A 25,283-nucleotide genomic window follows, 5' to 3' on the forward strand; every position below is an offset into this window, starting at 1 on the left:
ACACTGTGGGGAACTGCAACTGATGTTCTGAGCCATACTGAGGGGAGCTTCGACTGATGTTCTGAGCCACACTGAGGGGAACTGCAACTGATGTTCTGAGCCATGCTGAGGGGAACTGCAACTGATGTTTTGAGCCACACCGAAGGGAACTGCAACTGACGTTCATAGCTCCACTGAGGGGGAATTACAGCTGACTTCTTAGATCCCGTCCACTCATCCCCACCCTCCCTAACCCCACCTTCTTTCCCCCATCACCCTCACTCCCCCCCCTCCCTAACCCCACCTCCTTTCCCCCATCACCCTCACTCCCCCCCCCATCCCTCTACCCAACCCTGCCCCCTTCCTTTCCTATCCCACCTTGAACCCTACCCTCTTCCCCCATCCCCCTACCTCCTTCTCACCTCACCTCCATCACCCCCTCCTCCCTCTCCCCACAGATGCCACAAAATACCAAATATCAAAACTCTGACCTCTAAACTATGGCACACATAGATCTAAAAATTGACATACTTCATCAAGTCAGTGGGAAATAGAAAAAAGGAAATATGAGAAACTTGATTTTTGTGTACTTAGTATATATCAGATTTGATTTTTTCTGCAGTTTAAGGTTAATGTATGTTTTTAGGTGACGCGGTGTGGGCACATCTACTGCTTCCCCTGCATCCTGCATTACCTTGCACTCTCTGACAAGAAATGGAGGAAGTGTCCCATCTGCTACGAACCAGTCGACAAGGACGACTTGAAGAGGTTGGAATTAAGTGGAACCTTATGTTGGGTATGGGAGTGTTGCACCAACCGGTGAATTAAGAGAGACCTGTGAACTAATTTTCATCTTTTTTGTATGTCAGTTTTATCATGGTAATGGAGCTGGAGGAGACTTTCACATGATTGATCAAATATAATGGGGGCTCCACTAACAAGTTATGCAAATGTCCCTCAGCTTCCTCCATATCTGTAGAAAAAGGGATGACGGACTGCTTGCTGGGCCACATCATCATCACTGTTGAGGGATTAAAATCTTAAACAAGTTTCTGAATTCAGAGGAATTTTGTAATGAATAGAGAGCTGTTGCTGCTGCTGGTTAATGCCAGTCTGTCTGGCTGAGCAGACCTATCAACTGTAGGCAAGCAACTGCTGCTGCAGGGCTGTCTTGTGCAGTGAATGGATGTTTCTTTGTGGTAAACAGTGTCTCACCACAGTAAGGTATGGGGAAGAGTGTGGAAGTTTGGTTCCAGATGATTGCTGCATTTGTCTCTCCCCACCCAGTTAGCAGGGGTGCACCACATCACCTGATTATTTGGTTATATGATTACCACCCAGCGTTGTAGGATTCCAGGGTTACAAGAAACCATTAGGTTTGTCGCTCAGTGTAGAGAAATCAGAAGTGGAGAGAAAGAGTAATAAAAAGCAACTCTCTCCATTAACTTCTTAATCTCGCCAGATGATCGCATGGAAATATCCTTAGGCTGATTAATGCTGTAATCACCGGTGAGGTGATCACTGGAGGACTAGGTGCGTGAGACTCAGCACATGGATGCGAATACAGTTTATTCGCGTCCACATGCTGGGTCTATCACCAAGTCCTCCAGTGATCACCTCACCGGTGATTACAGTCAAAACGTGTGGTCTAAACTACTCTGTGCGACTCGAGGAAAGCTGTAAGGTGTTGTCAGCTCCAAGCCTCAGTTGTGACTGTCCTGCCCTGTGTTGGTTGTTGGGGCCCCATACTATACGTCCAGATACAGAGCAGCCCTTGTTTGCATGTCACCAATTAATTATGTTCCCACCTTTCACCACCTCCCCACAACACATCATCTTATTTACCCGGGTTAATCCACTTACAATGTACTCTTATATTCCCACAAACTTTGGCTTATATCTACTTACATTAATCAGTTTACCGGTATATCCACTTACATTAGCTTGACTCCTCTTGTACCGTGACTGCCAATGTGTGGCAGCAACAAATGTTGTTGTTGTAGCCTCAGTCATCATGATGTCAAGCTGGTGGACAGCAGGTTAAACTTTCCATTTTCCTGCAGCAGCTTTTTTTTTTTTTTTTTTTTTTTTTTTTTTTTAAAGGGGAATAGAGAGGGAGGTGAGGGGCATTTGTACAGTCAGGAAGCAGAAGTGCCTAGCTATATGAGTTCCACATGATGGTGTTCCTCTCAGGCACCCAGTTCATATGTAGTAACCACATCAGCTTGCTCCAGTCTGAAGATAACAAGTACAGTTGTGTGCCACCTGGGTGAGGAGGTAGAGTTCCAGCGAATATGATGGGAGCTGCACAAGATTATGAAGATGGTGTTGATAGCAAAGATGATGATGTGTATATTTAGCATGGTCACCGTGTGCCATGGTGTTGAGGTGAAGTTTTAGCTAGTGTGACAAGGGCAAGATGGGATGGTGATGATTGTGTGTTTTCCTTTTTGCAAGGTAGTGGTGTGCCACAGTGACTAGAGCCTGGGTGAGGAGTGACAGGAGTGAGGCAGATGAAGATGGTGATGATGATGGATATTTTTAGTATGGGTTAGGAAATGAAATTTCAGCTGATGTGATGAGCAAGACAGATGATGATAATAATGGTTCCCCCCCCCCCCCAGTGTGGTAGCAGTGTGCCATGGTGACTTGAGCCTGGGTGAGGAAGTTGAATTCCAGCTAATGCGGCGAGAGCGAGACAGCCTCCTGCCTGTGCCTGCCTCCGCATTTACCCCGGACCTCATCGCCTCCCACCCTCGCATCACACAACCCTCCCCTGCATCACCGTTTGCTAAACTGCTGCTTGCATCAAAAGAGGAGGTTAGTGGAGAGTAAACTGAAGAGTGGAATTGCTGAGTGGATAAAAAGCTATACCGATACATGGCGTGTGAATGAGTGTCTGGCTAAAATCATGGACTTGAGGAGCTTATAGTTAAAAGTCATTGAATTTCATGCACCTGTTACTATATAATAAGTGGATGTGTCACAGTTCCATCAGGTAAAACAAACTGACAGTTGTGCTTTGTTGTCGTGCAGGTCCAATGCCACATCGTATCTCGTGAGAGGCGCGAATTGGAGTACCAACTTGAAGTGGAGGGGGACCAGCCTGAGTCTTGTTTCATCCACCAAGCTCTCGAGTCACTCCGCTTTCGTCATGCATCCCTCTCTTTGCCAGATGGTATTTTGCTCTTGATGCTGATGGTTAAAGTGACCACTATATATGTAATTGTAGTGTTGCAGAACTGCCATTACTGATGATTGTACAGGTGAAAATGGTCTTCATAATTTACCTGTAAGGTTATCAGTGATGTAGTTCCATAGTGGCTAAGGAAAAGACTAGTGCTGCTAGAGTGTAGCAGTTATCATGCAAAATTTGCCCAAGAATAACCTCCTGAAGTTTCCTTATCTATTGATACATTTGATACATCCTGTATGCTGACACTGGATCCCTCACTAAACAGGTGATGGCATGGCAGGGTTGGAGGATGGTGTGGAAGCCCAAACACTTTCCAGCCCAGATGAACCTCTTTCATCCAGTGAAAGCCTCTCCTCCTTCGATGATCCTCTCAGTCCTCTTTCACCCACGTTTGAACCTGCCAGTCCACTCTCCCCAGCCTTCAACTCTTTCCCCACACAAGAGGGAGTAACTAAGAAAGGAAAGGAGGAAAATACAGGAGATTGCAAAGGAGAGAAAGGAAAAGAGGAAACTACAGGAGAATGCAAAAGAGAGAAAGGAAATGTGGCAAGGAATGGAAAGGAAGATGCTGGTGAAGAGTGCAAGGGAGGAGCTGTGGAAATTGTGAAAGGTAATGTGGGAGAAGAGGAGCCGGCAGTAACAGTGGAGGACTTGGACATTTCGCAGTTGCAGCCTGTTGTTACTGCCAGCAGTAACAATACAACAGGGGGACAGGTTGGTTGTGACAGGATGTATGTATACCATAGTTTCAGATTAGAAATACACTCATGCACAACTTGCTTTCTTCCACACCTACCCATACTCACAAACCTTAACTCTGTGACCTGTCACTGTAATCGGTTCCAATTGATGTTTTCTCCCCAACAGCGTCCAGGCCCCAAGCCGACATTCTACTTCTACCAGGCACGCAATGGTGCGCATGTGTACCTCCACTCCCTCAATGTCCAGATGTTGGTGCAGGAGTATGGTGCCCTCGAGAACTGCCCACCCACAATCTCTGCCAGGGTGGTTGAAAAGGTGAAGTTACCATATATTAACCCCTGCCAGGTTGATTCATTGTAAGATAGTTTTCCTTCTCAGTCATTGTTCTATATCATCATCATCATCATCCGGACCTCCTTTCCCACCCTAGGGCAGGGTGAGGAGTTGCATGTCCAGACAGCCTAAGTTTGCCCAGTCCAATGGGCCACGCTTCCATTCACTCATCTGTCAAGCTCCTGGAATCTTGGCTGTATCTGATACGCCAGTAACATTCACCACATTCTGTAGCTTCACATAATTGTATCTAATAGAGTCAATCCGGAAGCTGTCACAATAAAAGGGGTGCCAAATCCCTGATCATGCACTTCTTCTCCAACATTCATCAAGGCAGCTCAATCTCTTGTCAGTTCCCTAGCCTCACTGACTTCCATGGCTCTCATCGTCACACACTTATCCACCATATCCTTCCACCTTCTTCTTGGCCTATCTTGCCTCCTTCCTCCTTCAAATTCACTCATATATCTTTTTCACCATTCTATTGTTATCCATTCTCTCCACATGACCATACCATCTCAGTACACTCTCTTCGATTCTGGTGTCCACAGACTTCCTCACTCCACATCTTTCACAAATCACATTAACTTGTATCCTATCCACTCTCTGTACTCCACATACATTCCTCAGCAGTCCCATCTTCACTGCTCTGACTTTTCTTTTTCATGCCTCACCATAGTCTCGCATCCATATGTTAAAGTTGGCACCAACACTCCTTCATCTGCAACACTCAAGCCTCTTTATTCCTCTTCACTAGTCTCTTTATGTGCTTCTTGCTCTCAGTGTATTCATTTCTTATTTCAACTGAACCCCTGTTTTGTATCCACTCTAGCCACTTCCTCTTCCTCTCCACCGCTCACTTAACCTCTTCATCCTACCATGGTGTACCTTTCTTCTTTGTTGTTACTCTTGCCACACCACACACTGCTTTAGGATTCCTAACTAAGCAGTCCCTATATGCATTTCACAGGCTGTCCAGTTCCATGTCATTCCAATTCACAGATTCTAACTCCTCTCCTACTTTGGTCCTGTATTTGTCTGCCATTTATGTGATCCTCAGCTTCTCGACCTTTAGTCTTTCTCCCAGACAGCTCCTCTCTCTCCTGGTATGAGGCTTGCAGCTTGACCCATGCAGACCTTCATGTGAGGTCTGCAGCTCAGCAAGAATTAGCATCATATAGTTTTTATAGATTATTTTGTGTAATTAACCTTTGCGCTTTCATTTTTGTTTGGAGTTTTATGGATTTTGTGTGTGTGTGTGTGTGTGTGTGTGTGTGTGTACGTTAAAATTAGGATAATGAATACGGATTCCCTCTCACAGTCAAGATGCTGACTATTATACATTAACCCCGTGAGGCTGAGATCTGGGGACCATCCAGCCCTCTTAAGCTACCAGAAGAGGCTGGATGACTCCATCGCTGATGCCTGTCCAGGATGCAACATCACCCCATACTATGAAGCACATTATGGAATTCTGCATTACACACTATCACCTACGCCAGCAATACAACATACACTCTTTGAGAGCTCTGTGGAAAAGCCCAGTCTCGGCAATGGCCTTCCTAAGGGACTCGGGGTTGTTCAGCCAGACTTCCTAGGGAACTACTACTACTACTACTACTACTACCACCCCTTAAGTACTATGTATTACGATCATTGTTTTCTGAGCTTGGTACGTAAAGTCCATGTCCTACGATCGTAGCATGGTTACATAAAACTGGAGAGCTGTAACCCTGCCTCTTTTATGATGTAATTAGTACCTAGCCAATGAAAACTAAGGGATCCAGTGGTGGGAGGCATGATCCATCCCCCTTCCCAGGTGTGGGACCCCCTCCCCCCCAGCCCATCTCTCCGTTTCCCTCTGCCCCATTGGATTCTGCCCTCTGTGTTTCCTCCCACCCAGACTACCCCCCATACCCCCTCTAGACCATATTGGCTGTGTGTGGCAAGCATTTTCCCCCCTTCTGATGTCCCCCTACACTCCCTCCACGTCCCTATTCCCCCTTATTTCTCAAGGATGTCCCATTCTCAGTCTTAACGTGGAGTTACTTTTTCATATTTTTGACGGTCGATTGTGCAGTAACCATTAGACATAAGAAAGAGAAATATACATTTTCTGGTGCATAAAATCAAGCTCTTCAAATTTGTAAGACCAAATTTACACTGGTACAATTTTTTTTCTCTCTCTGTCTCTCTCTCTCTTTACACAAGGGATGACAATTTTTATTTTTGACGTTTTTTGATGGTCAGTATTGCAGTAACCATTAGTAATATGAGAATGAGATATACCTTGTTTGGTATGTTCAAGCTCTTTAAATCTGTAAGAAAAAATTTTACGTTGGTGAAAGTTGAAAAATCGGACCCATTTTGCAGTTCCGGCGGTAGGCAGGCTGGGAAATTTGCCTACTTAAGGTGTTAAATCCTTGTTATAATTCAACTCCTGTGCAGTCAAAGTCCTCTCTAAGTTAATGAAACATTGCTTTTTAAAGCCTTGCTCCTGCTTGTAAAACCGGTAAAATATGTCAGGTTCCCCTAGTTTTCAGTACTAGTTGTGTAGAAAAATTTGTAATTTTTAGAAGACATCTACTTATAACTAAACCAGCACTAATTTTTTCAATGAACCCTACTTACATACCAGTACTTACATGTTATTGGTGTTATGCTTTGTCTTATGGAATCATGTTGGGGTTGGCCAAGGTACAGCTGATGTTTTCTGATGATTGGAAGCAAGGCTGAGTGCCCAGACCAGCTAATTAGTTTCCAGCAATTGCTGGGAGGTGTTGGGGAAAACAAAAAGAACTGAGGATTTGTAATGAAATTTTGTAAATAAGTGAGTCTCACATGGACTTTTATTTACTTGTGGGTGAATGTTTTATTCTTGGAAGTGGTGTTTGTATGGTTAGTTACAAAGCTTGTATCCACACTTCTCTCATGTTTGTACCTCTCAGGGTTGATGGTGGCCACCCCTCTACTTCCTAAAATGAAGAGAAGGCCATTCAAATTACAATTACTTGGGCCATGACTCATATCTGTCTGTAATCCCACATTCCTATCTCTGTCAGCTGTAGCTCTTACTGTTCATTCCAGAGTAGAATCATATTTATTGGTGATGTTGAAGGATGTGGTTCTAATTTTAATTTGGAATGGACTTTTATTGTCATTATCATCCAGACCTTTCCCATAGAAACCCAGGGAAAAATGAAAAATGCTAGACTGAAATACAAACCAGAGTTTGCCTAGTTGAATGAGCCACACTTCCATTCATTCCCCAATGAAGACACCAGAATTCTGACTTCATCTGATAGGTCAAAAAACATTCCACACACATCTACACACTTGCCTGTCTGATGGAGTCAGTCTGATAGCTGTCAAGTTAAAAGGGGGTGCCAAGCCCTGGTTGTACCCCTCTACACAAAATTCATCCGGCTAGCACAGTCACTTGTCCGTACCCTAGCCTTGCTAGCTCTTCCGCCTCTCACACACTCATTTACCACATCTGTCCAGCTTCTAGACGTGCTATGTCTCTTCCTACCTTCAGATTTGCTCAGATATTCTCTTTTAACTACTGTGTTCACACCCATTCTCTCCACATGACCATACTGTCTATGCACATCCTTCAGTTCTGGTGTTTACAGCTTTCCTTACTCCACATCTTTTTCACAATTCACATTATTCCTTATTCTGTCCATTTCCTGCACTCCACACTGACTCTTCCACTGTTCTTACACTTTGCTTGTCATTTTCATGCTACACCAGTCTCAGACCTGTATGTTAGTTTAGGCGCTAAAACTCTGTGCAAGCCTCTTGCAGTGGCTATGTTCAGATCTCTGCCTTTATCAGTGCCTTTTGAACACCAGCCACTTCCCCTCCCTTTTCCACTGTGTTTTCCCTTTCTTTGGCACATTTACCTTGCTTTTCTGTCACTGCACCCAGGTACGTATTCTCTCTCGCTATGTCAAGTCTCAACATTCACCATAAGCTCACACTGGAAATTGCATTCTTTTACAGTAATCCTCACTTTACTCTTCTTTACTTATCTCAGAACATCAGTTGAGCAGACTTTTGACACGTCCTCCCTCTATCAGGTTTCTTGCTCTCTGGACCCTACTTTGTCCCATCCTTAGTTGTGAAGTGAAGTGATGATGCTGATTATGATGATGATGATTTTGTAATGATGCTGATTATGATGATGATGATGATTTTGTAATGATGCTGATTATGATGATGATGATTTTGTAATGACCCTCTCCTAACCAGGTGACCATATCAATGACTGAGGATCTGCGGTCTCGGCTGCGCTACCTCCGCCACCTCCCTCTCACCTCCAGCTTTGAGTTGGTTGAGGTGGCACTGTGTCCACCTCTCCTCTCCATAGCCACACTTGCCATCTTCCAGGTGAGAGAGAAGAAATAGGGGTACTGTTCTGGACACCAATGTTGATCCACTTCCTTGTGATAAATAACAAGACAGTGATCAGTGAATTTGAAATGTAGCAGTACAGTCTTCAGAACCCAGCAAATGTTTCAGAATAATGTGTAAAGACATATAATAATTGTTAAGCTATAAAGTGGAGTGATATCTGTGACAGCAGATAAACACAGTCATAGAAGTATCATAGAGAGGGGGGGGTTCAGTAGTATTCTGAATGGTTGTAGTGTGTGATGTCAGGAAGATTAATGTATGTTGCTGAGTGTTGATGTAGTAACAGAACTTTAGATAAGACTGGTTTCTCTTCAGGTACAAAGTGATAACAGCTCTTTGTCATCCAAGCAGGGCTAGGTATACTGGACATTTTCCAGTGTCTGTTGTCATTAGTGTTATATTGATTAGAATGAAATGTGCATTGACACCCTTTTCATCAAATGTACATTAGAGAAATACCAACTAACCTCCTTACTAGAATGAAGTCTGTTTTTTGTAATATCCATGTAATTTTATTTACCATAGGTACAATCAGCTGTTATGTATGGTAATGTATAGTAACTCAAACTGTGGCACCTTTACTGTCATGGCCCCATCTTTAACATCTTTCAGAACAGTGATAATAATAATAATAATATTAATGATAATAATAATTATAGTAGTAGTAGAAATGATAATAACAAAGTAACTTTTTGTGACTAGGACAAGATTGATGCCAGGCAGCGGGCACGGAACCGGCGAGCCCGAGAGGAGCGGAAAATAGAGAAGCGTGTGAAAGCAGAGGAGGATCGCATGATGGGCCGCTCAAAAGGTGCCACCAACCTGAAGATTGAGTCACTCAAGCAGTTCCCTTCCTTCTGTGAGGATTTCCCTCCAAGGTGGGCTGTTGTGGCCAGAATGAGGTAGACTTGCAAAGTTAACCAATATCTTATATGAAAGACACGGTATTGACTAACTTGAATTATAAAGTTGGATTTTAAGGGGTAAGAGTGTAATGCTAGACAAGTGCTAAATTAGTTTAAACTGTTATTTGAAGTTAATTATTTAAATATTTTGCTACTACCTGAGATCTTTGTAAGTCATAGCTTTTTAATGAAAATGTGGGTTAGATCCACTGCCTGAGATCTTAGTAAGTCATAGCTTTTTAATGAAAATGTGGGTTATATAAGTTATTTTACTTGATGATTACAGCCTGGATGGTGTGGGTGTGGAGGGTGGAGGTAATGGCAGTGAGGGGGTAGAGAGTACAGGGTGTGAGGGAAGTGAGGTGCTACCCACCACATCACCTCAAGACACTTCTACCACCATGTCATTTGCTAAGGTGAGTCATTGAGCATGACATGGTAGGACCTCTGGTTCTGTGTCTGACCATCTCTTCTGCTGTTTTAATAGTTTATATGGACCTGAAGTTTGTGTATTATCTTACACCAGCATTATCATACTTGTCTTTGGGAACAGTGGTGAAATCATAATGTCACATATATCAGCTGTGCCAAACACAGCTAGAGTAATCGTATAATTGTCGTTGAGTGTACCCTGTCTCTCAGATGATCCGGGAGGGGCAAGCCCGAGGGAACAACAGTGGCAGTGGCGGATGTGTGTGGCCCAGCCTGGGGGGGTCAAAGCCACACCACACACAGCAGCCAGGTCAGTATATCATCTTGGATTGGGATTGGTTGTTGTGGGGACCTTTTCCTTTTCCTTTCATGTCCTTGTCATATCTCTCCTCTTCCCATCCTTCACTGTTGATGTATGGCAGGAATGTGCTAAATGTTTTAGTGAAGTTATCATCTTGGATTGAGATTGGTTGCTGTGGGGATATTTATCTTTTCCCTTTCCACATTGTTATTTCTCTCCACCCCTCCCTTTCCCATTGATGTATGGAGGGAATGTGTTAAATAATTTGGTGAAGTTATACTGTACAGGCTTGAATGTGGAGGGGACAGCCATTGCAGACAGATCAAGGAAAATGTGGGATAAGGACCTGAGAAATCTGAGTTAAAAGACTTCACTGGAATGCTGTTGCAGACTTCAGCCTTGAAAGCAGCTGTCAAATGAGATGGGGGGGGGGTCTGATCCATGCAAAGCATGCAGCACTGCTTTATGTAGTTGCAGTAAGCCATTAGTGTCAAATCTACTGGTAAAAGATAAGGTGGGAGCATCCGTCATGAGGCACTTAGCCGCAGTGCTCATCTTCGTAATATAGGCCTTTGAGCCTTTAGTGGGTTATTCACCCAATAACTTGGGATACAAGTCCACTGCATCATCCAGGTCACCACAGTTACCTCCCCTAGGTGTTATGCTAGATACTCTTTTTACCCATCAACCTACAAAGGGTGGATGGACACCTGAGTCAAGTGACCTCCAGCTGCCCACCCAAGATTTGAACCCTGGCGCTAATGGGCCGGCAGCTTCGCAGTCAGCGATGCTAACCACTCAGCCACCGCTGGGCTAATGGTTCCCTTTATTAAATACTTCGTAACTTATGAATTGACTGTATGGCATTTGTATGGGAAACTTGTCTGCAAAGGAAAAAAAAAAAAAAAAATCCAGATGGCTAGACCAATGAGGTGGAGCCAGAATTACAGTAGTTTGGATGATGTGAAAATGGGTGTCTGTGCCCTGGCATACTTTCCTCAATACTTTCTCATTGTTATCTAGACCCCATCTCATCCCATCCTTTGATGGGGAAAGAGGTTGGAATGATTACTAACACCCAAATGATGATGATGATGGTGATGATTATGTACTAACTCCACATTGATGATAATGATAATGGTGTATTAACTCCACATTGATGATGTACTAACTATAACCACACACAGGTTACAGAAGCAATGCCTGGGATGGGAAGCAAGGAGGGAGCCAAGTGGATGGCGGTGGCTCGGATGAGGAAGGGGAAGAGGAGGGTGCCGCGCCGGAGTTTAAACATGCCTTCAGTGCTGCTGTGGCTCGTGCTCTAGATGCTGCTGCCGCCAGGAAGTCATCTGGTCAGTTGCTGACTTAGTGATTTGTAGTAGTTAGTGGTAGTAGTAGTGGTAGTAGTAGGTTAGAACAAACATACCACAATGGCAGAGTGGTGTTGAAATACAGCACAATTTTTTCTAACTTGGGCTTTGTCATTCTTTGTTTGGTTGTTTAACATCACCACATCGGAGTTGAGAATTAAGGCTAAGATGGTGTCATTGATGATGTGGTGGTGGTAGCATAATGATGCTGATGATGATTGTGATGATGATGATGATGATGAGGATGAGAAAGAGGAGGAGAGAAAGCCTCCTAGCTAAGAGTAAATAACATTAACTTTGTCCACAGCTTCGAATGAGGTAGAGGCGGCGAGCAGTAGTGGTCGTAAGGGGAAGAACAAGAAGAAGAAAAAGCAGGTAGTCCTCTTTTCATCGGGGGGACTCAACTAGGCATTATTTATTCTCTTCATACCCCCATGAACCTAAGTGTAATATCATAATAGAAAGTTTGCTGACACTTCTCTACCCACTGTGGTGATGGGAGATGCTACGTAAATATATTTTGAGTGTGCTGTGATGACAAAAACTAACACTTCCCAGCCAGATGTGGGAATGAAATTGGTTAATACCCCCTCCCCCCCTTTTCTGAGAAGGATTCCTTCACATGATGGTACTTATATAACCAACTGATTCCTGGTTGTATGGACATCTCTCACCTCCCTCCTTATCCTCTGAAAGGAGGATGGACTGGTGGAGAAGAACAGCCTTATCCTTCAGTCCACTGGGTCAACATAGCAGATGAACCTGGAGCAACAGCCAGCCACTATTATTACCTTTTTTTTTTTTTTTTTTTTTTTTTTTTTTAAAGAACTCCGTAAATTAACAAATATTTGCCTATTGTGGGTCCATTATTAGCTTTGAAAGTTGATTTGCCTGTACAGCCCAATTTAAAGTGTGTAAAAAAGTTCGTTTACAATATCCCTTACCTATTGATATCTGCATGTACTTCAAAATTTTTTGAGTGATTGCAGTATAAAACAGGTAAAGAATGAAACTTTTAAGTAATTGTATAAAGTGCACAGCAAAAGTAGTTGAGAAGGATGGATACTAACTAGCATTTGGGGAGGAATAAGAAGTATGGAAGTCTGGAGACAGTAGTGGCAGGGGATTGACAGCAAACTTTTGCCTGTGATATACATGGATTTGTGGGTTGTATGAGGGTAGGTGGTAAAGGAAGCAATGTGAGCTCCTTCTTGACCAGACCAGTGTGTGTTAAGAGAGCTGTCCATCATAAAGCAGTGTTTTATTTCATCTGTTCATCACTAGAATGATGAATATATACTGTATATATGTATAAGCAGATGTGATTGTTTTAAAAATATGGCTGGTTATACGACAGAAACAGACATTCAGAGTGGCTTTTGGTTGATAGTGCAAGTCCTCATTTTGTTCCCCCCCCTCCCCCCCCTTTTTTTTTCTACAGTAAATTACAAAAGGAATTACCTGATCAAGTTCCTTGCCTACCTGTAAAGCGAATTAACGTTTGCCAATTTGTAGTACTGGTTATGTGAAAAAAGTTGTGGAAGTTGGAACTCTTGCCTAACACATAACATGGGCTGTCTTTACTAAGTGTTTTGTGAACTGAGAGAAGTTACTTTTATGTATGTGCTTGTGAGAACCTAAGTATGGACCTAGTCTGGCCAAGAAAGAGATTTTTAAGGGCGGTTAGTGTCAGGGAAAGGGATAATTTTACTCAGGATAGGCCAAGTACTGTATGTGTTGGCTGGATTTCAGATATTTAACTACCTTATTGCTCGGTAACTAGGTTAGTTGTTTTGGTAGCATTTTTTGCAATACAGGTATTGTAAACATCATGGTACTAATAAGGTGAAATTGAGAGATTGTCTGCTCCCAATTAGCTTGGTGTATGTCTAGCTATTTGTATTACAAGAGGGATTACATGTGACCCGGGGCATGTATAATCGTCATTTGTAATTCACGTTGTACCTAGGCGACCCAACAGATGGTGCAGGCAGTTTCATACATGAAAAATATGTTGACCTCTCCATTGATATTGGGCTTAAGGAAGTGGCCAGGTTTCGGTTCCTGGAAATTAAACGAGCATTGTTTTACTACAGTACTTGGTTAAATCTCTCATTATGGTGATGTCTTGCTGTCATTGTTATGGTGTTTGCAAAAATGTTCTGAATAGACATCATTGTAGTGAAGAGGATAATTATTGTCCTGAGCAATTTTGTCCAAGATGCAAAACAGCCGCCAGCTCTTGTTGCTTCTGTTTAATGTCATCATATTGGTATCATTTATTTTATTTTCCTCCCATTCTGTTAGTTTTTAATAGTGTATCCATCAGTGTATCATCCGTAATTATATTTCTTTTTTAGGCAAGGTGTTAGTTTGCACCAGGTTATATGTTTTACTTTGCCACGCAAGTTATACGCTGAATGAACATAATTGGAGAAAATTTAGTTTACATGAACCCAAACAGGTGTGAGCTACCTGTATCTTCATTAACACCTCCAATTAATGAGATATTACTGGTTGTCCACAAAATCCTGCTCAGTTTGTGTAAGTTTGCTGCATATAGGCACCATAACATTGAGATGCAAATTTTTCATATGAAAGAGGTACTTGAACTTGTTTATCTTTTTTCAGTATCTTTTATATGGAAAAACTTTATCTCCCTGTATTAAGCCATTTGCACACAAATGGTTTTTTGCAAGCTTATCAGGACTTTGGACACACCCTGCATTGTTTTTTATTGCTGCCATTGGGAGACAGTTTTGCTCAGCTTAAGTTAGCACCCCAGTAGTAAAGGGATCACTGAAGTCTTGTTATCTAGCCCCTCACAGTCTGAAAAGATTTCCTGAGCGAAATACAAATGTCTAAAGGTAGTGTTTTTTTTTTTTTTTTTTTTTTTTTTTTTTTTTTTTTATAGCTGTCAAGGTCCATCTCATTGTAATTTCCCAAAGAGAACTTTATTGCTTTTGTTTCTGAGATTCAAGTCGAGAATGCGTTGAAATTCATTCCTGCTTGCCTGATACTGTGCTGGACAGACAGCCCACATTATAAACAGCCTTTTGCTTGTCTTTTGGTGTTAAATTTCATCACATTGTAGCAACATTGTCAGCAAGTTTTGTTGCTACCTCTAAAGCTGATTTTCACGTGTACCCTGATTTACAGTAACACGTTTGTAAAAAGTTAATGGAGTAAAACTCTTCCTTTACTTAATATGAACACTGCTTGAACAGAGAGAGATGAGAGGGCAGAATGGTTTTTAATTTTTCATAGTATCAAAGTTTTGCTGAAGGGGAAGAAAATTCTTTTGAAGATACCTTTGTTTCATCCATTTCAGTTCATTTGCAGAAGTATGCCAACATAATGCTTAAAATTGATGCCAAGCCTCTTATTAGTTGGTAGCAGATGTTTCCTGTGGACTGGAAAGTATCACAAACTGATAAAAAAAAGTTCAGTTGTATTGTTTCCATTATTTTTTTCCTCTTTGGTTGTATATACTAATGGTATGGATAAATAGTTCCATATTACTTGTTTTGGTGGGGTATTTATTTAATCCTTTCACAACAGTGAAGACATGTGGTGTGGTTTCCACCACGGGGGCCATTAGGTTAGGGGATTGAACAAGGAAATGGCTCTAGATCACAGCAAGTGGTGAGCTGCCATCAGTTGAGGCATACAGATTATTGCATGGTCAGTAGTCTGAACAAAATATAAACATAAGAGTTTTCATCTGTCATTGATGGATATTGAATGATGGTGATGGGGATCCACCATAAGCTGAGTAAACTTATCTAGTGGCAGTAAGTGTAAGAAACAATTGTCTTGAAGGGGTTAAGGAGATACAGTACAAGCATCTTTGTGTGAGGTGCTTGTTGTATGTAAGATTAGTGTTGCATTAATTACCTCACTACAGGCAAATACTGTTTAAACCATCCTTGGATAATAAAAAAATAGAGTATTTTATGTAAAAGCCTCCCCCTTTAAAAAAAAAAAAAAATTATTTCAAAATGCTTGCAGACAGAGCTTGAGGGGGGGGGGGGAAAGGCCTCCAGAATAGCTCAACATTTTAAAAACATGTTGCTTGAGGCTTGATTGTTATAACAGCTAAAGAATGTGGCCAAATTATTTTGCTAGATCTTTTGTTCTCTTGAGTTGCATTAACTATTTTGGCTTAAAGATGAATTTTAATATTTTGTGCTGGCTAATATGAGATGGCTTTATTTATCGTCTAAGGAGAGAGATCTGATAGGGAGGGGATACAGTGAGAGAATTTCAGACCTCTTTATTCCATGAGACTTGTTACCATATGCTGAAAAAAATCAGAGGTTGCAAGAATGAAACAAAACAGATGTCATTGTACTAAAAGGGGAAACTGATCATAACAAAACTGTTATCCCTTTTTTAAATTTTTATTCTTGCTGTCAGCCGATGATCTGATTTGGTTTGGAGGGAGATGTGGTAAAAGGGCTAATGGAAGTTGTTTTTAACCCCTACAGTATTGTATGCTTGGATCTTCAGCTGAATAAAATAGTGTAGGGTAGCATGACTATAATGGAGACATTGTTGTTTGGAAACAGTTTAAAGATCATACTGTTAAGGATTAATCCTTCACTACCCATATTGTGGTCACATACAAAACAAATGCCATTTTCAGTGCAAAGAACCAGTGGTTTTCAAGCCTAATCAGTGCATTTTATGTGTTACAGTAGGTACTTGGCGTAATGAAATGTGCATATGCTGAAATCACCTATACAGTAGATGAAGAGAATGTAAATTGAACCCGCTGAGCTTGGGGACGTTTTTTTCTTATTATTCTTGCCATCCGCTCGACAGCTGTATTAAGTTTAGAATTGACTTTAGGCTACAATCTGAAGGGTTTAGATGTGGCATCATTATACACTTTCAGTACTTTCAGTATGAGACCTTGTCAGAGTTGAATAAAATGGTATTGTAGCAACAAGAATAAAAAGGACATCACCTGATTTCAAGAAGTTAAATGCAGCTGTTTATGCATGATACCTGAGATCTGGATTTGCCTCCTCAGTTTGAAGGGAAGAGCATATATTCTGAATTAAACCTCAAGAAACCTGGAGAAGACAGTCTCATGCAAAAATATTTAAGTAAATTTCTTGATGCCCAACAAAAAGTAATGTGGTTTAGATACCGTATGTTCATATCTGCTGTTCTACCGTTCCTGTTATGTCTATAGCGAGACTCTTAATTCCTGGTGGATCAGTAAAGGATTGGGTTATTGATAAATAGATAGCATTAACCCATTCAGCACAGTGATATCATTATATTCTTTTCACAAGAGCTTTTTATTCAGCTGTGTGGAGACCTGCATTACATTCTGTAGCTTCACATAAACGTATTTGATTGAGTCAATCGCAGCGCTGTCACGTATCATACAGCCAGGATTCCGAGGGTTTGAATGATGAGTGGATGGAAGTGTGGCCCATTGGAGTGGGCAAACTTGGGCTGTCTGGACGTTGCTACTGTTCACCCTGCCCTAGAATGGGAAAGGAGGTCTGGATGATGATGATTGATGATGATGGTGGAGACCGGCAATGATTGGAGTAACACATTCAGATGGAACATTATTCATTTTATTCTTGCTGTCTCATGATGATTTCCTTCAGCTTTGGATAGACTTTTTGAAGGGGTGAGGTTCTGTGCTGCCATTATGTAACCCATAGACTATGAGAGATTTCCTAAGTTAAATAAATTCATCTGGCAGCAGCAAGAGTAAACTAGAAAGGATTTCACTTCAGTGGTTCATGGAAATGTTTCTCTTCCCTTCATTATCCATTTCTTTCTCAGGCTAAATAAAACCTGAGGGTGGTAGAAAAAAAAAAATTATATATATATAATAGAATCGATGAAAATTATCATCATTGCATCCTTGGGTGAGAAAAGAAGTTTGAATGGCCATGATGATGATATGAAAAGAATACAAAGTTGAATACTGTAATACAAAAGTGCACAATGCATTAACCCCTTGGTTAGTCATAAATGAACTGTATAGTATGTTCTCTTCAGTTTAATGGAAGCCTTCACACCTGACCAGAGCATATCTACAGCAAGTTTTTAAACCCATTGAATCTGAGTGATGCATCTTTATTATTGTGACCTGATGATTGTATTCAACTTAGGAAAGATCCATCTTATTGAACAGGTTTATTAAGGCTATATTTAACCCCAGTAGTTCAGGGAGTCTATCCTAAGCTGCTGCCATTAATTTTATTCAGTTTAGGAAATGCCTCGCACTGAAAGTTTTATTAAGGCTATATTCATCCCTGCTTACTGTAAAAGTCTACCCTAATCTGATTAAATAATCAGGGAGATGGCAAGAGCAAATGAAAGAAATCCTGGGGTTCAAAGGATTTAAGCCATGTGAAGTTGTTGGTATACTGTATTTTGACTTTCTTTTCCGGTGGCGTATTCCTGTGGTTATGTTGTGTACGTGACCTGGGTTGGGTTATGTTGCGCTAAGTGGCTTTCCAAGGTTTTATTTTATCATCCCGAGTCTATCAATAAAAACTAGAAAATGTTGGATGTGTTTTGCTGTTCTCAGTACAGTATAATGATGTTTGGTCTATATCTACAGGCAGACATATTGCCAACAGAAGGGGTCACCATCAATAAATTCACTCCACTGTCCTCCGTCATTAGACTGCCCTCTAACCATCTCGCACAACTCGTACCTCACTGCTGTATCCCTTCACCTCAGTGCTTCATTTCCTTTTCCAAAACCCTTGTCCTGTGTTAGTCATACTAATATGGGTTAGTTAATTCATTCAATTTTATCTAAATTGCTTTATCTTTATGTCCATCTGTATATGGTCAAATGTCTTAATCTTGGAAGGGACGACTACAGAAATAAATTGTCCCAGTGCACCTTGTTGTATGCCATCATGCTGCTCTCCTTCATACACACCACCCCGAGTCATGGTGAGAACAGGTTACTGCATCAGCAGTTCAGGAAGAAAAATCACAAAAGGGAATATGAACCCCTGCAATGAAGGATCTTTTGTGAGTGCCTATATATAACGTTTTTTAACTTTACCTTGGCCTTATGGTGGTAGATGGTGGCGACCATCATCCCTTGGTTGATACTGTGCTGTCTACTTATTCCTTCACCGATTCTTTTGCTGTCTCTGTCCTCGTCTTATTTCTCCCATCCTTCCAGTCACTTTATTATTTTTCTTTTGGTTTAAGGCAGCTCTACACAGTGCCAAGCTTGATGGTTTCCTGTAACCTAGGAAACCATTTACAATGCTGGATAGTAACCATATAAACATGTAACATGGTGATGTGGAGTCTACTATGGTGCCCCCTCTTAACTGAGTGCAAACTCAAATGCGGCGTCCATCTGGAATCAAACTACTTTCCTTCGCGTTGTGGTGATGTACAGTCCACCAGAAGGGAACATCGGTTCACTGCATGGGACGACCCCGCAGGAACGGTTGGTTGGCTGCGGTTGATGGGTCTCTTCAGCCAGAAAAAGCCCGGGTTACTCAGCAAGAACAACCTTGGCCTTAAACAGTCATATTTTCATATCCAGAGCATAATTGTAACGAGATTAAACACTAGAGAATGATGCTTGTCACGAAGTGCTATGTAGAGGATGTAAACCCGAAGCATTATCTTTTTCTGCTACTGAACCAAGTGAAATCTGGTTCAGGAGGACGAAAATCTGGACCAGTTATAGTGAAAGTTCTAGTAATGGCTTGCATCTTCTATTCAGAGTAGTCACCTTGACCAAAGATCAAGAGAGGCCACAGCAGTACAAAAGTGTGACAGGATTGTGAAGGTGTCGGGTTACGCGGGTAAGGTGAAAGCTGATATGCTGGAGGTAGTTGTTACGTAAGAGCAAAGATTCGCTTCAATATGGCCACTTCTTTTGTACGGTCCTTAAGCTATTACAATAATTTTACCTCTAGTATAGAAGTTGATAAGGGATATATCAAACTTCCAGTTAGATCAGACTCTCCTAAGCCAAATAAAACTCTAATGCAGCAAGGTTAAAAGATAAGCCATCGACCCGAAGACATTAAGGACAAAGTACGATAAAAGTGAAAAAAGAGAAGAGACAATGGAGTGTCAGTGGAAGGAAAAGGAAAGCGGAAAGGGAGATAGGGAATGGAAGAAGGCCGGAGGGAAATAAAGGAAAAGGAAAGTGGAAAGGGAGATAGGGAATGGAAGAAGGCCGGAGGGAAATAAAGAAGGGGGAGGTTAGGGGAAAATGTAGATCAGAAAGGAGAGATTATAAGGCTCAGTGAAAGAAAGAAAAAAATAAGTAGGATCATTTAAACGAGAGGAAAGGGAGGTCAAAGAAGGGAGGAGGAGGAGGTAAACTGAGTAAGAAGGAAACAGAGAACGCAATATGAGAGGGCAGAAAGAGGAACGAGGAAAAGACGAACGAAGGATGCAGAATAAGGAAAAACTCAACAGATAAAACTGGGGAACCAACAGGATGAACTAGAGAAGGGGAAGGCAGGGGTAATGAGATTTTTCTTTTCATTCTTTATTTGCTATTCAGAACAAGTTCCAGCACTCTGGGGAATGTTGCTGAAGATCAAGCAGGAATAAGTAAATTAGTTTGCTTTAAAATAATTCTCCCCTAAACAGCATGGTTTTCTTTAACTTCTAGTTGTCATCTCGGCATTCCGTCAAGGTTGCCAACTTAGCGCTTTGCTTTTGCTAACTCTAAAAGCATTGATCCCGTTTAGCATCAGTTTCCAAATTCTAGTTCCAAGACATCTAGCACTGCTCAAGAAAAATATTGTACAATGTGTTAGTTAAACTCGCTGGATTTCCTCACTTTTTCAAGCGATGTTTTGGACGTTTTGTGTTTGTCTCCATTCTAGCAGTTATCAAGAACAAATGTAGCACTTATGAACTAAGGCTTTGGCAGGTCTGTAACTCTGTATACAGTACAGTCGTTGCGGTCGATGAGTGTGGGAGTGTTGGCTTTTCCTCCGCCATTTATTCTGACAGACTTGAAATTATCTTGTCCATGGTTAGGTAGAAGCCAGTCTCTAGTAGTTCACAAATATATAATGGCAAAAAGGACGGAACAGTATAATCAAAGGTTTGCAGCTGGAAGGTGAGGTGAGAAGTGAACTGTTAGTTAAGAAGTTGGTGGCGTTCCTCTGCTACTGACTTGAGTTAGCAGATACTGAACCCCATGATGCCCCTCCGTAGCTGACACTCCCATACCGCTTTTAAGAAACCTCATCCAACTTCGTGTAATAAGTAACATTCAGGAGGAACAGGCATAGCATAATGGCCCCGTCAATGTCTCTGGTGCGTGCGGTGGTGAGACCAACCACACTCTGCCACACCACCACACTCAACCACAAAACCCTGGATCTCTGGCGCCAAAGTACCCGAGGCCTGAGCTACCACAACCGGCAGAGTTGCGCCTCCACCAACAGGGTAGAATACCGAGCCAGAGCCACCATCACCTCAGAGCGGGAGAGAGCGAGGACAGTGGCAGCGTATTACAACCAACCTGCTGTGGAATCTGCCGCTAAGAAAGTGAGTGTTGTGGCTTGTTTCTGAAGTCTTACCTTAACGTGGCCCTGATTTTCCCCCTTTTTGCAGCTTACTTCACGTAGCTCAGTGGGAGCAAATGACGGCTGGCTGTATGTATGTTAACAGCACTTCATTGTGACTAGCACCTTATTCAAACTTAGTGTCTATTAGTCTTCGTTACAGTTCAGCATTGAAAACAGAAATGTCAAGTCTAGGCTGAGGTAAAGTGGACTAGTATATTGGTCTTTTATGTTTCTTGCACGGTGTAGTGTAGTGGTTTGAACGTCCCAGTATGAGTGATCGCTAGTTTGGGGTCGAAAAAGGAATGGTAGAAAAAATTGTGGAACAACAAAAGAAACCTAGAATGGGAAGGCCAAATAAAGCCATATAGAATTATGAAAACTCCTATAGTGTACAGTAGTTGAGTGTGATCCGGGAGAGTAAACCCGGGTTGGAGGAGATGAGAGGACTTGATAATGTCGAGTTACTTAGGCCGCCTTCACACGAGGTCACCGGTGGCCGCAGTTAGCTGCCTCCTATAGTTTTCAATGGAGCCTTTCATACGAGGCTACTGCGGTTGCCCGACTGGCAACCAGCTCCTGACGGTGGCTCGCTCACACCGGGGCACCAGTGGAGGCCACCGGTGGCCTCGTGTGAAAGCTTCCTTAGAGGGGGGAAGGGTCGCTGCGTGAAGCTTTGCACAGCCTGTGGGTGGAGTCGAAGGGTAAGTGAGGCTATATGCACCCCGCCGCGTTTGCCTCTCCATGATGATGATGAGCAGTTTCAGTATTTGAAGTATCACAATATGCAGAGAGAGAGAGTGCTTTGTATAATAGTTTAGGTACTTGTTGGCTCTGCCGTGCGTGGGCCAGCTGATATACTGCAGTTATGCTTTCCTCTTGTGTTTTTTGTATATACTGTATGTATGTACTTGTAGGCTATACGTGTTTATACAGTATATGTATGTATATCTATATCTACCGGTATCGATCTGTCTCGTTACAGTAGGCTAAACAGTAAAGGTCATCATTAATACCTGTACCCTACAAAATATATGAAGACTGATTCAGTATTAGCACTGTTACAGACATACTAACAAATTGTGAGCCCCTTCTTCTTCTGGGTATAAAGGGAAATTGTGAGCCTCTTCTCATAGCTCACCTTAATCCACTCACCAAGCGCACACACACACACACATAAGAACATAAGAAGAACATAAGAAGAGAGGATAACTGCAGTAGGCCGGTTGGCCCATGCTAGGCAGCTCCTAGAAGAGTAACTGAACTACTAGAATGAGATAAGGATAGCAAAGAAGAAGGCTCTCCCCCGCCCTCCAAACCCTCCAGCCGAAGCCGGCAGGAAAAAGTCAGAAAGAACACCACGCCGTATAGAAAAACTGGCGTGGACATTTTACAGGAAAGTGTGAAAGGAGAATAGAGACTATCATAGTGTGACCTGAAAAGAAAATTTATTTTTGAATTAGTATTGGTTATAATATTTTCTTTATTCTATATCCACCCCTTTTTTGTCATATGCTTATCTAGCCTATGCTTGAAACTCTCAATGGAAGAGGCAGCAACTACTTTACTAGGTAGCTTATTCCATTCGTCTACTACTCTATTACCAAACCAATTTCTACCGATTTCCTTTCTGAAACGGAATTTTTCTAGTTTGAAACCATTATTTCTAGTTCTATCCTGTATGCTCACTTTAGGTACCTTGCTAATATCTCCCTTATTTATACCATTCATCCACTTAAAAACCTCAATTAAGTCTCCCCTTACTCTACGCCTCTCTAGCGAATGCAGACTTAGTCTTTTCAGTCTGTCTTCATATGACAGGTTCCGGACGTCATGTATCATTTTAGTCATTCTTCTCTGTACATTTTCTAACGAATTAATATCCATTCTATAGTAAGGACACCAAAATTGTACTGCGTAGTCTAAATGTGGCCTTACTAATGCTAGATAAAGTTTCAGTATTACTTTAGATGATCTATTGCTCACGCTTCTCGAAATAAATCCTAGGACCCTATTTGCTTTATTTCTCGCATTAATGCACTGTTGCCTAGGTTTAAGGTCGTTACTAATCATAACTCCTAGATCTCTCGCATTCAGATTTGCTAATTTCTTTGTTATCTAAGCTGTATTTAGTATCTCCAATGGTCTTGCCTACGTTAAGTACTTTACATTTTTCAACGTTAAATTCCATTTGCCAAGTTTTAGACCATTTGGACAATGTATCGAGGTCTTTTTGTAAGTTATGGCAATCGTCAGTCGAGTTAATGATACGCCCTATTTTTGTATCGTCGGCAAATTTGCTGATTCTGCTATTGACTCTAAGTCTAGATCATTTATATATATGATAAATAATAAGGGACCGAGTACTGAACCCTGTGGTACACCGCTAGTTACTAATCCCCAGTCCGACTTAGTTCCATTTATTAATACTTCTGCTTTCGTCCTTTCAGCCAAGATTCTATCCATTTTAAGATATCGCCGTCTATACCGTGTGCTCGAACCTTTCTAACTAACCTTCGTGTGGGACTCTATCAAAAGCTTTACTAAAGTCCAGATAAATAACATCGTAAGCTTTATCGCTATCTACTGCCTCATAGACCGAGTAGAATGACAACAAATTTGTGAGGCAGGATCGTCCTTGCCTGAATCCGTGCTGACTTTCGTTTATAAGATTAAATCTTTCTAAGTGTTCTCTAATCCTATTTGCCAAAATTGACTCTAACATTTTTCCTACTATAGACGTTAGACTTATCGGACGATAATTCGACGCAGCTGATTTATCACCCTTTTTAAAGATGGGCACTACGTTTGCGGTTTTCCACGCCTCTGGAACTTCTCCTGAACTTAAAGAGTCATTAAATAACGTTAAAAGTGGCTGACATAATTCTTCTTTGGTTTCTTTTATAATTTTTGCATATATGTCTTCCGGACCTGGCGATTTTTGAGGTTTTAACTTGTTAATTTCTTTCAATACGTCCTCCTTACTAATGGTTATTTTACTAAGAATATTTTCCGTATTCTCATGGTAAATATTTGCTGCTTGAGGGACCAGGCTTAGATTTTCCTTGGTGAATACTGATATGAAATAATTATTTAGGATGGAGCACATTTCTTTATCTTCACTGGTAATGTCACCTGATTCTGTTCTGAGTGGTCCTATCCTATCTTTATTTTTCGTTCGGTACATTTGATAAAAACCCTTGGGGTTTACTTTTGATTCACTTGCAACCTTAATTTCATAACTTCTTTGCTTTTCTTATCTCCTCTTTACTTCTCTATTTAAAATTGTGTACCGGTTACGTAAGTGTTCCTCTCCACGTTTTATTTTTCTATATATTCCTTTCCTTTGGCCTATGAGAGATTTTAATCTGTTGTTTAACCATCTTGGTTCTGAATTGTTAGTTCTAAACGGTTTTGAAGGAATATATCTATCTTGGCCTCCGTATATTATATTTATTAACTCGTTATACTTCTCACTGGTCGAACGTCTGTTTGGTACTGGAGCTGAGTTAATTTCCGTCACGTGGACTACATTCCTATCTACCACCTCCCCCTCACAGACACCTGACGGACATCCCCACGTGCTTCCTGCGCCTGACCTATGACCTGGGGATCCCCACTAACCTGACATTCCCTCAAATAGCTAATCTCCCTGTGGAATACCGCTCGAAAATAAGCTCTTAAGCCATCGAAATCTCCTAGACGAAAATTAGGAACGGTGGAGGTATTTTCAGTGGAACAGACATCCCAAATAAATTTGAACTTAATTACTTCATGATCGCTATTACCAAGTCGTCCACCAACCTCTATATCGCTAATGATATTTTCTTTATTAGCTAAAACCAAATCTAGTATATTATTACCTCTGGTGGGCTCCCTGATATACTGATAAAGGAAATTATCCTGTACTACCTCTAGAAATTCCTCTGACTCTGCATCTCCTGTCTGATTTCTCCAATCTATCCTTGGTAGATTAAGGTCCCCAACAATTATTACTAAGCTGGACTGTGATGATTTCCTAATTTCCTCCCCAGAGGTATTTACTATCAGCTCTACTTAATTTGGAGATCTGTAAATTGCTCCTAAGAC

The 25,283-nt window shown here is 41.6% G+C and overlaps 2 protein-coding genes across 2 annotated transcripts in view; both read left to right on the forward strand.

Annotated features, from left to right (window-relative positions):
• LOC145394826 (E3 ubiquitin-protein ligase RNF10) overlaps positions 1-15,278 on the forward strand; it is a gene marked incomplete at its 5' end in the record, with an annotated part of 50,059 nt that extends 34,781 nt beyond the window's left edge. Inside the window, 11 exons of the mRNA XM_080268625.1 lie at positions 626-747; positions 2,604-2,799; positions 3,016-3,157; positions 3,441-3,889; positions 4,043-4,192; positions 8,468-8,605; positions 9,335-9,510; positions 9,824-9,953; positions 10,180-10,279; positions 11,458-11,622; positions 11,948-15,278. Of these exons, the coding sequence (XP_080124751.1) occupies positions 626-747; positions 2,604-2,799; positions 3,016-3,157; positions 3,441-3,889; positions 4,043-4,192; positions 8,468-8,605; positions 9,335-9,510; positions 9,824-9,953; positions 10,180-10,279; positions 11,458-11,622; positions 11,948-12,048 (1,869 nt within the window). The remainder of the gene's footprint in view (positions 1-625; positions 748-2,603; positions 2,800-3,015; positions 3,158-3,440; positions 3,890-4,042; positions 4,193-8,467; positions 8,606-9,334; positions 9,511-9,823; positions 9,954-10,179; positions 10,280-11,457; positions 11,623-11,947) is intronic.
• Positions 15,279-20,600: 5,322 nt separating this feature from the next.
• The window catches only part of LOC145394827 (branched-chain alpha-ketoacid dehydrogenase kinase-like), an 87,919-nt gene continuing 83,236 nt past the window's right edge, over positions 20,601-25,283 (forward strand). Inside the window, exon 1 of the mRNA XM_080268626.1 lies at positions 20,601-21,177. Within this exon, the coding sequence (XP_080124752.1) occupies positions 20,923-21,177 (255 nt within the window). The 5' untranslated portion in view covers positions 20,601-20,922. The remainder of the gene's footprint in view (positions 21,178-25,283) is intronic.

Source organism: Coenobita brevimanus, chromosome 28, assembly GCF_032717465.1.
Source record: "Coenobita brevimanus isolate Jiangsu-jjx chromosome 28, ASM3271746v2, whole genome shotgun sequence".
NCBI classification, from domain to species: domain Eukaryota; kingdom Metazoa; phylum Arthropoda; class Malacostraca; order Decapoda; family Coenobitidae; genus Coenobita; species Coenobita brevimanus.